Below are 15,807 nucleotides of genomic sequence, written 5' to 3'. Positions count from 1 at the left end.
GGCGGGACCCGGGTGTTCCCTCACCGGCCCTGCCAAATAAAGCTCCACCCGCCAGCCCTGCTTGCTCCCTCCCATGGCAAATAGTGAGCCTTCCTCTCTATGGTTGTTCGGGGAGGTTGGGCACCTCGCCGGAGCCGCTCTATCCGCCCGTACCATAGAGAGCGGCCGGAAGCGGTCGCCTAGGAACGCGAGCTTCCCCTCCCGCCCCGGGGAAGCTTCTCGGCGGGCGCGGTGCATTGTGGGGTGGGGTCTGTGAGAGGCGGGGAGGCGCAGACAGGAGCTCCGCCGGGATGATGGTGAGTCCCATCCGCCGCCATCCGCGCCGCCGTCGCGCCCCGCTGCCCGGGGATGGCCCGCTGGGCCTCCGGGGACCGCGTTTGAAGGGTTTGCGGTGGGGCCGGCGGCGGGGCGGGGTTGATGGAGGCCGCGCTGCCGCTGGGGCCTGCGGGCGGGAGGGAACAGCGGAGACCCGGGTCCCGCCGGGTTCCCGGGCCCGGTCGAGTGGCAGCGGTGAGTGCTGGGGGTTGTAGTCGTGCTCCCCGGTGTATGGCGGTCCTGGAGCCCCGGCCCCTTCGTTGTGTGTCCCCCTCCCCGGCCCTGAGCTCCGTTGCTGTCGCTCAGGAGCGGGCGCGCTGCGGCACATGGGTGGTGTGGCTGCCCCACGCTGATTTTTTCAGGGATACAAGGATTTATTTTCCATTGAGGTCTGTGCTCTGGTGGGTGTGGAGGAACTCTGTTTTCTTTCATAGAATCCAGGATTTAGGGAGCCCTGACTATGATCCCCACGCCCCTCTCTTACTCGAATATCAGGCCCTCAGCACCAGCTTTGTCACTCTGTAGTGCAGCAGTCATAGGATAATTTTACTCTCTGCCTGCAGGTGGTTGTTTAAAGCTGGGTGTCTCCCCAGCTTCGGCTGTTTGGTCTTTGTTTGAGCTTTGCCTGTAAGGCAGGTCTGTTTTCTGAAGAAGGCTGGGCTGCTCTCAGAGCAGGGAGAAGCCCTTGTCTGCTGTGGCCTCTGATATCCCCTCAGCTGCCTCCAGCACAGTTTGCTGTCAGGCAGGTGTAATCACTTAAATTGTGTTCGTTTTACCATGCCCTCTCTGAAAGTGTTTTTCAGCATGTGCCATCCTTGGGCAGCTTGGGCTCTGATTTGAGATGTGACAGGGAAAGGGCCATTGTGCCTGTTCTGAACACCTTGCTGGCACTAAAATAGGAAATCACTGATGTGGTCGCAGCACTTGTGCAGTTCCCCGCTGCCTCAGTAATCACTGTAATAGAATCACAGAACAGTTTGGGTTGAAGGGACCTTCAGAGCTCCCCCAGTGCCCCCCCTGCCATGACAGGGACATCTTCACCAGCTCAGGTTGCTCAGAGCCCCGTCCAGCCTGGCCTGGGATGTCTCCAGGGATGGTTCATCCACCACCTCTCTGGCCAACCTGGGCCAGGCTCTCACCACCCTCAGGGCCAACAATTCCTTCCTCATGTCCAGCCTGAATCTCCTTCCTTTAGTTTAAAACCATCAGCCCTTGTCCTATCACAACAGGCCCTGCTAAAAAGTCTTTACCCATCTTTCTTATTGCCCCCTTTTAAGTGCTGAAAGGCCACAATAAGTTCTCTCTGTACTGGCTTTCCCAGTTTAGCATCAAAATTGGCACTTGGCTGAACTACTCTGTACGGAGGAAACCCACTCATTTTAGGGACAGTTACGGTGCAGTCCCAGAGCATGTACTGGAGACAGCTGGGTGAATCCCCGTTACACTGTGGGAGGTAGAAGCAGTTAGATCCTGTGAACGCAGAGGAATTTTAAGGAGTCTGCAGGTTTTGATTTTAGCTTTTTTGCCTGATGGGATCTTGCTGGGCTGTGTGAGGATTTAGCTCCAGGTTGTCCGCAGGCTGTTGGGATTTGAATAACGGCTGTGCTGTGGGTTCTCTCTCCAGCCAACACCGGTTATCCTGCTGAAGGAGGGGACGGACACCTCACAGGGGATCCCCCAGCTCGTCAGCAACATCAATGCCTGCCAGGTTATCGCGGAAGCCGTGCGCACCACCCTGGGACCTCGGGGCATGGACAAGCTCATTGTGGATGACCGGGGTAAGTCCTGGGCTGTGGCTTTCCACAGACACCTGCAAAAGCCACTCGGGAAGAATCTCCCAGCACAGGGCACACTGTCAGCGTGCGTATTTACTCATATCTTTATATCAGTTAAAATCAGCAGACTTGAACTTCCTTACCCCATATTATACTGTCATCATAGAGGTTCAGTTTCTGTCTCGATGTTCAGTTTAACACCTTGGCTCTGATCTGTGTTGTTGAAGAGAAGGTGGTTGTCAGAACTACCTGAGAAACTACCTGTTTGCTGCCAAGTGGCCTGAGTTAAGGTGTTTGTGGTCTTTGTGGTGTGATTGGGTAGATCCAGAGTTCATGGGACTAGATGTGAGAAAATCTGTGCCAGAAGGGAGAAACTGTCTTCAACTTGGTCTTCAGGTATCTCTGACCATCCCTATGTAATTATTTTTTTAAAGTATATATAATAATATATGTAATGTGTAGAATTACTCAGCTCTTGTGGCAGAGTGTGAGGTCAGTGGATGTTACTGCATTGATTTATTGTATTTAAATTTTTTTTAATGTGTGTGATTTAGGGATGAGACTCATCCCTCTCTGAAAAGACTTGTATGAAGTCACTAAATTAATGTATTGTTTGTGGGGTTTTTTTATTGCTGTTAATGAATGGTGGGGTGAAAGGTCTTAGTGTTAATATTTACAAATAGGGCTCTAATAAATCCAATTATCCTTTTGAATAAAAGTTAACTTTACCTAATAACTAATACTCACTTCTAGTCTCTTTCTTCACATGAGTCTCAACCTAGAATATCTTTTTCTGTCTGTCTGGGGAGGCTTTTGAGGAGAGGGAAATGAATTTAAAGCCCCTGTTAATTGGTGTGAAGAGTCATTCTGCACTCAGATAACTTCACTTAATCTGCTCCAAAAGTGGACTAAAAAGGCGCTGTTAATATGGGATGGAGGCACCTGCTGAGACACCCTCTGTGAAACTCATGGGGGTGACCCTTTCACTTTCCTTTTTGGCCAGTTTATAATTGTGTATCTGTAGGAATGTATGAAAATATTGTTGTTCACATCTCAGATCACACAGGAGGAAAAAAAAAAGGCAATTTGGCTGAAGAAAAGTGACTTCTAAGTGGAAATTTTGGGATGAGAGCCTGTGGTTGTTTAGACGTAACAAAATTCACTGTGGTGCTGGATCAGGGCTTGGTCAGGGGACACTGTAGCATGATGATGGGTTGGGGACACATTTGACCTGCCAGGTGACCTGGTGGAGCGCAGTGAGAGTTACTGTTGCGTTAACGTCACTGTGAGGTCTGACCAGCTCCCTTGGGTGCCTTTAGAGAGTGACCAGGGCTTTACTTGTGGCAGTTGAACTTGAACTTCCCTTTCTACGTCACTCATAGGCAAAGCCACCATCTCCAATGATGGTGCCACCATCCTGAAGCTCCTTGACGTCGTCCATCCGGCTGCCAAGACCTTGGTGGACATCGCCAAATCACAAGATGCAGAGGTAGGAGGGCGGCCTGACTGCACTCGGAAGCACAAAGCGCAGCAGTGAGCTTGTTCCCTTTAGCGGTTGTGTGGACTTTGTGGGAATTGTTCGTGGAGTATCGACGTTTTTTCTGGTTTCTTTCTCGAGGCCTTATCTTCTGTGATGACTTTCAAATCTTTTCCACCTTTTCAGCCAGATCTGATGGGGGGTGGTTTGGAAATTTTAAAGCTATGAAGTTCACATTTTGTGAACATAAGTGACTGGGTAATGGTAATTCACCCTCAAACGGGATGTAGTCTGAACCCAGCCCTTCTTAATCATTAAAGAATCCAGCTGCAAATCTGCGAGCAGAGGAAATAGTGAAATCAGATTTCCTCTGGAAGCCCTGGCATGGTTTTGAAGTGCAGCGTGTGTTTTTTGAAGTGTGTGGGTGACACAACATTTCCTCTCCATGCAGGTTGGTGATGGTACCACCTCTGTAACTCTGCTCGCCGCCGAGTTCTTGAAACAAGTGAAGCCCTATGTGGAGGAAGGTCTTCATCCCCAGATCATCATCCGTGCCTTCCGCACAGCCACGCAGCTGGTAAGGCAGCGCTGCTCGTAGCTGAGGGGTGTATTTGGCTTCACCAGAGAGTTCTGTGATGGAAGTGGAAAAATAAACCACTTCCAGGCAAAAATCAGAAATTAATGGGCGTGGGGAGTGACAGCAGCAATCTTACGATATCTCACTGCAAACATCAGCTGCTTTCTCTGGTGTCAGTGAGCTGCTGTTACCAGCTGATACCTCTGCGGCGCTATTGCTTCCTTTGTTTTTCCTCCAAGGGTGAATAAATAAGTGGGAAAATTCATTTTCCCATTCTCCTGATCTCTGCTGATTTTTGGTAAACCTTGAGTCTCATTAAGCCCATAAATCCTGTTAAGCTGAATCTTCTTTGGAGGTTAAACCACCTCAGCATCTCCACATCTCTGCAGAAAACAGTGGAGCCGCTCTGAGCCCCTTCCCCATCCTCTTAAACGTATATTGGTGTGTTTCTCAGAATTACTGTACCGGAAGGGGTGGAATAGCTTAAATGCCTGAAACTTTTGCGGTGCTGAAGTAGGGAATAAAAGGTAACCTAAAATACAAAGAGAAAAGCCGGAGATGTGATCAGCTTACGAGCATGAATCATTAATCCAGCTGTCGGCTTGTGTTTTGACAGGCTGTAAACAAGATCAAAGACATTGCTGTGACGGTGAAGAAGGAAGATAAAGAGTAAGTTTCCCTTAGAGATGACCTGGTTGTGTGACTGGGGTTCAGTTCACTGGTGTGAGGGTGTTTCTGACTCCTCCAGCTGAGGTCTCGAGGTTGTGCCGAGCAGCTGTGGCCCCACACTGGGGTTATTACTGAGCTTTTGGAGTTTCCTGCTCCTCCAAGGGAGTTGCTGCGTTGTTGCTTGAACTGCAGGGATGTATTTAGGCCAGTGTCGCATGGAGGAAGCGAGATACCAAAATAAGTGGCCTGATTTCATTTTTTTTCCAGTGCTGGTGGAGACTTGCAGGCTTTGCTGCAGTCAGTGGCAGCGTTAAACACTGGGCGCTTCTGAGAAATCACATAGCTTTTTAGGTATTGAATTTGTGTAGATAGCTAATAGCAGTGAGGAGATGATTCCTTCAGCTGAGACGGGAATACTGGAGTTTTTCTCCCTGTGTTTTAAGCTCGTCTACTTGATCTGACCTTACTAGTACTTACAGTAAAATTTCAAGTTCAGCTGCATAACCATCTTAAATACACCAAAACAAGTTGTTCTGCTGTCCTGCAGTTCTCATGGTCAGCAGTAACTTGGGTGATAGAGCCTGGGAGCTGGATCTGTATTTCCCTGGGATCCTTGATATAATCTGCTCTGTATGTTGCCAGAGTGAATTCTTTAGAGAATTGCCACTGTGAGAGGGTTTAGCAAACTTCTCAGTACCTCAGGATGAAGGAGAGAATGCTGTTTTGCTCAGGTTTGTGGTGTTTAAAAGCCAACAGACCCAGCCAGTGCTGGTCTGATGCTCGGGATCTAAAAGGGAGAATTGCTTTTTGACAGTCTGGGCTTTGACATTTGTGCCTTGCTTTCCCTGTTGATACAAGGGAGCTGATCTTTGCCTCTATCTGAATGGATTAATCACACCATGCACAATGTTTTGTGAAAAAATCAGCAAGTGAACACAACCTTGTTTTTTAATTTCTTCCATGCAGCGAGCAGAGAAGCCTGCTGGAGAAATGTGCGGCCACAGCCCTGAGCTCTAAGCTCATCTCCCAGAGCAAGGAGTTTTTCTCCAAGATGGTTGTGGATGCTGTCATGATGTTGGACGACTTGTTACAACTCAAAATGATTGGAATCAAGAAGGTGCAAGGAGGTGCTCTGGAAGTAAGTTCTGTCGAGCCTGTCCCGAAAGGAGGGACAGGCGGGAGCTATCACCGCTCTTCTGAGTTGGCTTTAGCAGAAATGTAGCCGGGCTGCCTGTTTGGGAATTACCAAAGTGAAACAAAGCTGGTGATGTGAGGAAGAAAGAGCGAGTAGAGGTGGATTTATTTTCTGCAGATAGAGAGTCTGCTTTTTGAGCCAGATACGCTTATCTCAGGGGGGTACATAGCGTCATCTGTTGACCAAAAGGCCACCAGATATCCAGATCCATGAACCAGACTGCCTTCCAGCCCACTGCCAACAATGGAAGCTGCTGGGAGCTCTGTGGTAGAAGGTTTCTGAGACCTTGAGGTGCTGGAGCAAGTTGAGAAAAGGGAACAGAGCTGGTAAGGGGTTGGAGCACAAGTGTGATGGGAGCCGCTGAGGGACCTGGGGCGTTCAGCTGGAGAACAGGAGCTGAGGGGAGACCTTCTGATCTCTGAACTGCCTGAAAGGAGCTTGGAGCCAGGGGGGTCGGGCTCTGCTCCCCAGGAACAAGCGCCAGGAGCAGAGGAAACGGCCTCAAGTTGCACCAGGGAAGGTTGAGGTTGGATCTGGGAACAATTTCTTCCCCAAAGGGCTGTGGGGCATTGGAACAGGCTGCCCAGGGCAGTGCTGGAGTCACCATCCCTGGAGGGTTGGACAGACAGAGATGAGGTTCTCAGGACATGGAGTAGTGCCAGGGGTGTGTTAATGGTTGGACATAATGATCTTTAGGGTCTTTTCCAAGCAAAATGATTTTATTATTCTGAATTCCATTTTTATCTCTGCAAAGAATTAAACATTTTTTATGAGAAATCTTCGTTACTTCCAGAACTAGAAGCCCCACAGTCCCATTTTATTTACGAGTACAGGGTTGGCAAAAATGCACAGAAAACGTTACGAAGGAGTTGATGTAGCGGTGGGCAGGGCAGATGGAGTGTGTGTTTTGTACCACAGAGCTGGAATACCTGTCGTGTATGGGGCTGCACAGAGTTGTGTGCTGGGGACCTGTTCCTGGGCTCTAGGAGAACTGCTGTGTCCATGCTCTGTCCTGCCAAAGTTCGGCTTGTTGGACCCTGTAAATCGTGCTGCAGTCTCTGTGAATTATTATTCTGCAACTGTTACTGTCTGTAAACACTCTGCATGAGAATTTTCATTGAGAAGAGATGTTATAATTATGCCATTATCTTGCTCAGATAACTAATTGAGTGAATTAGGAAGGTTTCAGCAGCTGTTTTTGCAGTGCCTGGGCCTGCTGGCGTTCTGAGGCTTGCAGAAATTGGCCCCCTGGGGAGGGTGGTGTCTCCCGTTCTGGGTAGAAGCGCCTCTCCCTACTCCAAATTGTTTTACCCTTTTATTCTGCTGTCATTGGAGACCTGTATGAGGATGAGGCAAAGAATTTATGGCTCTGCTTTGCAAGGTTTGCTTGTGAGAGACCCTGGGTCATCTCACCATGTCAGCTAGAGGAGAAATTCTGTGCTTGTCCTTGCTCCTAAGGGATAAAGTTCCTCTTGGCAGAGCCGAGTCTGCAGCATGTGGTTAGATACTCATGGGTTGGTAGATTTAGATGCTGATTTTCTCTCCTAATCATGAAATCAAGAAGTTCGCTTCAAGGGGCAGCATTGGGCAGGGCTGTCCTGCTTTAAAACAGTCCAGGAGGTGGTGATGGAGCTTGGAAAAACAAATCAGGGCCAAAAATCTCCACGAGTGTGGGGCTGTGGATGAGCAGCATCTATCTTCAAAGGGTAAAAATGGGAAAGACATCAGAGAGAACAGATTGCTCCTCCCTTGATCTTCAGCTTGTGTGCAGCATCTTTCGCTACGGTGTCTTGAGGATTAGAAAGGAAGTGATAGAAGCTGATTTTTTTTTGAACAGAGGGAAGAAAATATTTGTTGCTTATTTGCTTTAAAAGTGGGTTAATCAAAGGAGACAGCTGTTGATGAGCGCTTTGTAAATGAGGCCTCTGACAGCAGGAGTCTCCAGTGGGAGTTATTAACCCTGTTGAGAACACCTTGGCAGGCTGAGCCTAAAACTAATCTCTGTTTTCAAGGACTCTCAGCTGGTGGCTGGAGTTGCCTTCAAGAAGACGTTCTCTTATGCCGGCTTCGAAATGCAGCCCAAGAAGTACCAGTCTCCCAAGATCGCCTTGTTGAATGTGGAGCTGGAGCTTAAAGCTGAGAAGGACAACGCTGAAGTCAGAGTAAACACGGTGGAGGTAAGAGCTGAATGGGAAGATTGTCCTCTGCTGGGCACTGGGGAGGCCAGACCTTGAATCCTGGGGTCAGTTTTGGGTCCCTCAGGCCAAGAAAGGCCTTGAGGTGCTGGAGCGAGTGGAGAGAAGGGAACGGAGGTGGTGAGGGGCTGGAGCACAAGTGTGATGGAGCGGCTGAGGGACCTGGGGGTTCAGCTGGAGAACAGGAGCTGAGGGGAGACCTTCTGATCTCTGAACTGCCTGAAAGGAGCTTGGAGCCAGGGGGGTCGGGCTCTGCTCTCCAGGAACAAGTGCCAGGAGCAGAGGAAACGGCCTCAAGTTGCGCCAGGGGAGGTTGAGGTTGGATCTGGGAACAATTTCTTCCCCAAAGGGCTGTGGGGCATTGGAACAGGCTGCCCAGGGCAGTGCTGGAGTCACCATCCCTGGAGGGTTGGACAGACGGACATGAGGTTCTCAGGACATGGGGCAGTGCCAGGGGTGGGTTATGCTTGGACATAGTGATCCTGAGGGTCTTTTCCAACCAAAATGATTCTATGATTCTGTTCCTCATGGCAGCTACTTGAGAGTCAGGAGGGTAAATGGGCTTGTCCTCTGACCTCCCTGAAAATCCCCAGTGGGTTATGGTGCCTTGTTTCGGAGGAGTGTCTGGCAGACTTGGAATTTCCGCATGTTTGTGCTCAGTCACTGTTCCATAGATGTGCAACGGCAAGTCGTCAGCTGTGTGATGACTTCTTTACATCTCGGAGTGGCCTTCAGGGAAAGCTTATTAATCAGTGCTTAAAATGCTGAGAAAGCCTTTCATGTTGGAGCAAACGAGATCACCATTTGGACAGTGGTTCTCTTTCCATCTTGTTGAAATACTTGTATGAAACGTGATAATTCTCTGACGCCTTCTTGGAAAATGCCGCAATGTTGTGAGCGTTTGGTTCCTGCATAATTGTGGTATCTAAAGATCCCTAGGTGCTTCATTTTTGGGATGTTTGCCCCAGTGATCTCAGTAATTATTCCCCTCTCTGCCGTGGTGAACACAGCGGTTGTTTCTGTTGCAGTCGCTGCCACGTGTGGTGTTGTTGCTCTTGTGAGCTGTCCAACTGGCTGTGATTCACAACACGTTCATGTAGCTGGTGAAGCCTGAGGTTTCTCAGGATCTGTGTTTCTCCTCTGTGATAGACACTGGAAGTCTCTGCACCCCAACATCCACTCACAGCTCTGTAAACACCTCTCAGACATCACTATAATCCCTTCTTCTTCCTCTTGAGCTGTTGTTGCCTCTCTGACAGTTCATCCAGCCCCTTATCTACTCAGTTTTGCTGCTGGAAACATTTTAGTACAATGGAGTGACCTAAAATCACCGATGAGCCTTAGAAAGCAGCTCTTTGTCAGGCCAGCATGGAGTGGCATCCCAGGCTGTTGTTTTAGCTGAGGTCTCCCTTCATGGGTGCTGTGGGTTGATGTTTGCCATCCTTTGTAACATGAGTGCTTGTCCGTTTCTCTCTTGTCCCTCCTAGGATTACCAGGCCATCGTGGATGCCGAGTGGAACATCTTGTACGACAAACTAGACAAAATCCACAAGTCAGGAGCCAAAGTCGTCCTGTCCAAACTTCCCATCGGTGATGTGGCCACTCAGTACTTTGCGGACAGAGACATGTTTTGTGCCGGCCGTGTCCCGGAAGAAGATCTGAAACGAACTATGATGGTGAGCTGCCGTGTTTCAGGATAAATAGTTTAGATTTAGTTTTAATGGTTCCAGGCTGGTCATTCCCAAAACAAGGCAGCAATTGATGACTGAACACATGCTCGTTACAAAGATTTAACATGAAAATGGCATAATTTTTGCCAATGTGGTTATTATATAAAGTTGCAGTATAATGAAAAAGCTGTTCCTTGATGGAATTAACAGTCATGCACTAACTGCATCTGTGCTGCTTTTTGTTTCTCTGTTGTTAAATATTAGGGACTGCATATTGCACCAGTAAAGGTTTATTTTCCCTAGTTCTTGCCTGTTCCGTTGTGCTTGTTTTTTTCCCAAGCTTTGTGTAGCTGCTGGACTCTAGAGCCTGTGAGTCAGCACTCAGAAGTAGCATCATCTTATTTTGCTGTCGAGGATTATTTTTGCTGTCGTAACCTGCCTTGATGCATGAGATGGGAGGGGAAGTAGAAGGGTTTTTTTCCTGAGTGGCCTGTGGGCTGGTTTTGCATGGGCTAAAAGCCCAGACCGTCTCTGAAGAGCAGGAGCCCGCTGGGCAAATTTGTCTTGTTTATCTCCTTTTGTCAGCGTTGATCTCCTTTCCGCGCAGGCCTGCGGCGGTTCCATTCAGACGAGTGTCAACGCTCTGTCAGACGATGTTCTGGGCCGATGTGAAGTCTTTGAGGAGACTCAGATTGGAGGAGAGAGGTAAATGCACCAGCTGTGAGCCTGTCGTCCTGTGTAAGGACTTGAATATGAGTGTGAAAAGTTAAGGTGTGAGCGCTGACAGGTTTGAGCATCTCTCAGGGTGATGGTGCGAAAACAAGGTTGGATTATTGTTGCTTTTAATGAGGTGGAGAGGGCAGGGAACATGAGTAAGCTTTCATCTAAACCTTAGTGCTCTTAAAATATATATATATTTGTTCCCCAGTGCCATGTAGAAGGTGTGGTGTTTTGCTTTCAGTCGTAACTGAAAGCAACGCATTTTGGGGTTGATGGTGGCACGTTGCTGCTGCTTTACTATCAGTGCACGTGAAGCTGGGTGCTATAATGTGTTTTTTCCACGTCACTAGAGGAGCAATCCTCTCTGGGGCTCCCTGCTAACATCTGCATCCCTGCCTGGTGAAAATGAGAGCACCGGTTTAGCGCAAAGCCCTGGCAATGGGAAGAGAGTGGATTTTCCTGGCTCAGCTTTAATTTCATTTGTATATTGCCTGGTTCTGCTCCTTCTTAGCTCAAGATCTGATCAGGATGCTGTGTAGGGTGAAACGGCCTCACTCAGGCATCCAGCTTGTAAAGAATTTCCCTGTTCCCGTACTGTTGTATTGGTGCAAAGCGTGTTGAGCAGTAACGCTGCTTCTCCATCACCTGAACCCTTGTTGTGCCCTTGGCAGGTATAACTTCTTCACGGGCTGCCCGAAGGCGAAGACTTGCACGATAATCCTGCGAGGGGGCGCGGAGCAGTTCATGGAGGAGACGGAACGCTCCCTGCACGACGCCATCATGATCGTCAGGAGAGCAATCAAGGTGAGGATCAGCCGAAATACCTCCCTGTGGAACCGGTGGCGGGGTTGGCGATGAACCTGGCACAGCTGGAGCTTTCTAGAAACCTTTTCACACACCAGCGTTTGGCTGAGGTCTCTGTGCAGAGACCAGGAGCGCGCAGACAAGCAGCGTCTGATCCATTCACTCGAGTGCTGTTCCTTGGCCAAAGCAGCGTTTTGCTGCAGTGTTGCCAACTGCTTTTTAGGTTTTTTGCCTTCTCTGTGGTACAGCTGTAACCTGGGCTTGCTGGCTTGTGGTGTGTTCTGTAAACACCTCCATCCTGGAGGGAACACAATCTTAGAATCGTAAACCATAGAATAGTTTGGGTTGAAAGGACCTTCAAAGCTCATCCATTCCCACACCTGCCATGAGCAGGGACATCTTCACCAGCTCAGGTTGCTCAGAGCCCCGTCCAGCCTGGCCTGGGATGTCTCCAGGGATGGTTCATCCACCACCTCTCGGCCAACGTGGGCCAGGCTCTCACCACCATCAGAGGCAAAAAAATCCTTGTGCTTCACATGTTAATGTGGTATTTTCTGGGTAAAAACAGCTTTGTGGCTGAGCGCCCTGAGGGGATGGGAAGAATCACAGCAAGATTTTTGGAACTGTTTTACTTCCAGAAAGAACATCCCGATCTCCCTGCTGAAACAAACAGGGAGAGGGGAGAAAAATAGGAGAACTTGGCTGCTAAGTGCTACTGTGAGTACCTAAAATTTGAAGCGCCCTACAAAAGGGAGAGAAGCTTGTCCAGCAGAAGGGGCCTGTGATCTGCTGTGTGTCCCCCCGTGTCCCCAAACCACCAGTTATCCCTGTGTGTGGCTGGAATGAGGTGCCGGTAGCTGCCACTCAAGGTTCTTGGCCTGTTTCTAAAGCATCCGGGGCTCTAAATTCCCTTAGACCTGGCGTTTCCACATCACCTTGACATAACACGGAGGAACAAAAACCTTTCCCCTTGTTTTCCAGAACGACTCGGTCGTTGCCGGCGGCGGCGCCATCGAGATGGAACTTTCCAAATACCTGCGGGACTATTCCAGGACCATTCCAGGCAAACAGCAGCTGCTGATTGGGGCTTACGCCAAAGCCCTGGAGATCATTCCCCGCCAGCTCTGCGACAACGCCGGCTTCGACGCCACCAACATCCTCAACAAGCTCCGCGCCAAACACGCGCAGGTGGGTCCCACCTTTGAACCCCGGGCCCTTGGGGAGAACCAGCAGCCTGTGTTAAGTCTATGTTAGGCTTGTGTACCCTCTTTGATTAAACACCGTGTTTTGTTTGCAGATCAAGCGTGGGCGCAGGTTTCTATAAAAGGAAATGATCCGTTTTCCCTTTGATCGCAGCTGTCGGGTGATTTCTAGAGCTGGGAGTTTTGATTTGCTTTTGAAAATGGCATCATTTGTCAGGAGGGAGGCTTCTATATTAAACATTAAAGTCATCAGAGCACAAAAGTTGGCTGAGCTGGGCGTTTTCCGGAGGAGCTGGAGTCCGAAGGTCCCGATTGGGATAATTTTGGATCTTGTGGCACGTGTGTGTGCACACAGTGGTGATTCATGCAGAGGTTGCCCCTTGGATTCCCTCAGAAGCAGCTGCTGTTTTGTGAGGTCACTCCCCCTAATTCAGAAGCAGCTGCTGTTTTGTGGGGTCACTCCCATTCATTTTCATCTTGCTGATGACTCGGGGAGTCAGAGGGACACCCCAAAATGAGCTACAAAAACTGGGGCTGTGGGTGGGAGAGTGAGACAGCGGTGGGGTGGGAATCAGTCCTGTAAATCTACAGCTTCCTTGTCAAGTGTCACCTATTTTTTGAAGCTTTACTGGCACCATTTGCTGACAAAAAAGGTTTTTTGGTGGTTTATTTTGTTCCCCTTCAAATATTCTTCTGTCACAAAGCAAGGTCCCATCTCTGCCTCTCCCTAAATATTCAAGTGTCTTTGCTTGCCCCCAATTCCCAACCAGCACAAAATTGACACCCTGTTGTCTCCCCGCAGGGCGGGATGTGGTACGGCGTGGACGTCAACAACGAGGACATCGCCGACAACTTCGAGGCCTGCGTGTGGGAACCGGCCATCGTGCGCATCAACGCGCTGACGGCCGCCTCCGAGGCCGCCTGCCTCATCGTCTCCGTGGACGAAACCATCAAAAACCCCCGGTCCACCGTGGACGCTGCGCCCAGCGCCCGGGGCCGCGGCCGGGGCCGGCCCCACAACCACTGAGACCCCGGTGAGACAGGGCTGGCGCTCTCCAAAGTGAAAATATAATTGATTTCTCACTTAATTAACGACCCATTCACCAGATGGTCATTTTGGGGCCTTGGTTAATTAGAGTCAAATCTTGGCCTTGGCAGCGGCGACCTCCTGTGAGCTGCGCTGCGCCGACACGTCCTACACAGCACTGATCCCCTTAGGCTCGGCTTATCCTCCGCATGGAAGCCGGGCTTAGCAGAGCCCTCTTCCACGCCGGCAGGTAGCACAGGGGGGTTGCTTGTATTTATACTTTTTATTTTGTTTATTCCATGCTGAGGGTTTTTGAACCCAGGCTCCAAACACAATAAAACAATGATGGTGTTTCAGTGGCAAACTGGGATTTTCTTTTTCTGCTGGGTGGTTAAAAAGTTAAACCTTTAAAGTGGCTTTTTTTGGGGGCTCCTGGTGCCTCAGGGGTGAATCGTGGGGTTGGGCAGGAAAATCCCTTTGGGCAACACGGGGGGACGAGGGTTTGGTGGGTTGAAATGAAGGAGAGTGGAAGAGATTTACTCTCAGCCCTTGGAGATCTCATTTAATTAGGGAAGTGACACCACAAAACGCATTAATTCTGTTCACAACTTATGAACCGGTTTGGTGCTGGGCACCACTGGCTCGGATTCAATGTGACCCCTGGGAGAGCGAAAGCCCCACCTCCATCTCAATAGTTTATTCAACACTGAATCATAAAATATCTCTTTACACACCTTATTTTTTTTGGTAATTCTTTAAATACACATTGTTTACACTCGGCAAAATTTCAAAGCAACAACATCAAAGTGCGTCTACAGGTGATAGTACCAACCAAAGTGCTAAAAACACGGTTTTCCCGCGGCCGAGGGGCGGCAGCTCCCCCCTTCCCCTCTCCTCAGCCCCTAAAACCACCCGGAGCCTCCTCTGACCCCCCAAATTCAGGCTGCACCCCACAATCTGCTGCTCCCCCCTCCAGAGCAGCATCGGGTGGATTTAGCATCAAGGAGCCGGTTTAGCATTGAGGGATCGTGGGGGAAAAGGGACGTTTGGTTCTCCAGACACTGGCACATTGCTGCGAAAAACACTAAAATAGACTTAAATTTATAGAGATCTTAAAAAAATAACTTAGGAGGTGAAGGCGCTGCCTTTGGGGAGGGGGAGTTGCTGGATGGGGGGAGCAAACGCTGCCAATTTAGGGAAACAATTGCGATTCCTGTAGATGTATATTTCTATCTATTTTCCTCTCCCTGGGGGCAGCGCGTCCTCTGATTATCTCTCAGCTTCCCACCCCCACATCATTGCACCCACTTGTCCCCGGCCCCGTTTGCCTCACCCGAGGCTGCATCAGAAAAACCCCATTTTTCCTGCTTTTGGGCACTTTGAGCTTTACTCCGGGGGTTATTTCATCACCCACTGACAGGGCAGGTTGAATCGCTCACCGCGCAACACCCTGTGATGCTTTATTCCCAATAAACCACCTCCAGTTGCTAAAATCTCCCTGTTCCCTGTTGATTGTTTTTTTTGGCACCGATTCCCAAATGCTTTCGCTGCACCTGAACCTGCAGGTTTTCAACCCAAAACGAGGGGCTGAAGTGATGCTGAAGCTCCTGGGGTTGGTTCCTGGCAGAGCCAAGATTTAAGACCCTTTACCAACCCTTTTAATGTGATTTTTTTGTTCTATTTTAACCAAATTCGGAGCCTTTTGGAGGATCCAACAAGCCACCCCAGCCGTGGCAGCTGGGACTGTGCCACACGATGAGATGGGATTTATTATCTTGCCTTTTTTATCTTGATAAAGAGGTTTAAATGGACGGAGCCAACCTGTGGGGTTTCCTGCTTTTCCTGTGGATCCCATATGAGAAAATCCAACACGCAAGGAGACAGAAAAACACGGATTTGGGATAAATTTGGCCCCTGAGGTGGCTTTGCTGATGATGTTCCTCTGGAGATCTCAGACCAGCACCTAAACTGAAGTGAAGGGGAACACCATGAGCATTGGCCATGGGGAAACTTTGGGCAAAATCACCTGAAAAAGGACTAAATCCCCCCAAAACTGGTCTCATGGGACCCATCCATCCAACCCCTGCCAGACATGGTCAGCACCATGACCTTGAGCATTGGAACAGGCTGCCCAGGGCAGTGCTGGAGTCACCACCCCTGGAGGGTTGGACAGACGGACAT

At 49.5% G+C, this 15,807-nt stretch overlaps 1 protein-coding gene across 1 annotated transcript; it reads left to right on the top strand.

Moving 5' to 3' along the window:
* The first annotated feature begins 58 nt into the window (after positions 1-58).
* On the top strand, positions 59-13,990 carry CCT7 (chaperonin containing TCP1 subunit 7). The gene is made up of 12 exons (XM_080344015.1): positions 59-296; positions 1,940-2,093; positions 3,473-3,579; positions 4,019-4,144; positions 4,761-4,813; positions 5,780-5,951; positions 8,021-8,185; positions 9,691-9,879; positions 10,481-10,578; positions 11,265-11,397; positions 12,379-12,585; positions 13,402-13,990. The coding sequence occupies exons 1-12, from the start codon at positions 291-293 to the stop codon at positions 13,624-13,626; spliced, it is 1,635 nt and encodes a 544-aa protein (XP_080200141.1). The 5' UTR covers positions 59-290; the 3' UTR covers positions 13,627-13,990.
* Positions 13,991-15,807: the final 1,817 nt, after the last annotated feature.

This window comes from Nesoenas mayeri (assembly GCF_963082525.1).
Source record: "Nesoenas mayeri genome assembly, chromosome: 4".
NCBI classification, from domain to species: domain Eukaryota; kingdom Metazoa; phylum Chordata; class Aves; order Columbiformes; family Columbidae; genus Nesoenas; species Nesoenas mayeri.
The sequence above is the reverse complement of the archived record's forward strand: the minus strand, read 5'-3'. Positions and strand labels throughout refer to the sequence as shown.

Excerpts from the sequence above, each read along its gene's own strand:
- CCT7 (XM_080344015.1), top strand. Across the intron at positions 9,880-10,480 it reads ATCTGAAACGAACTATGATG|GCCTGCGGCGGTTCCATTCA; the intron begins GTGAGCTGCCGT and ends CTTTCCGCGCAG. Across the intron at positions 11,398-12,378 it reads TCGTCAGGAGAGCAATCAAG|AACGACTCGGTCGTTGCCGG; the intron begins GTGAGGATCAGC and ends CTTGTTTTCCAG.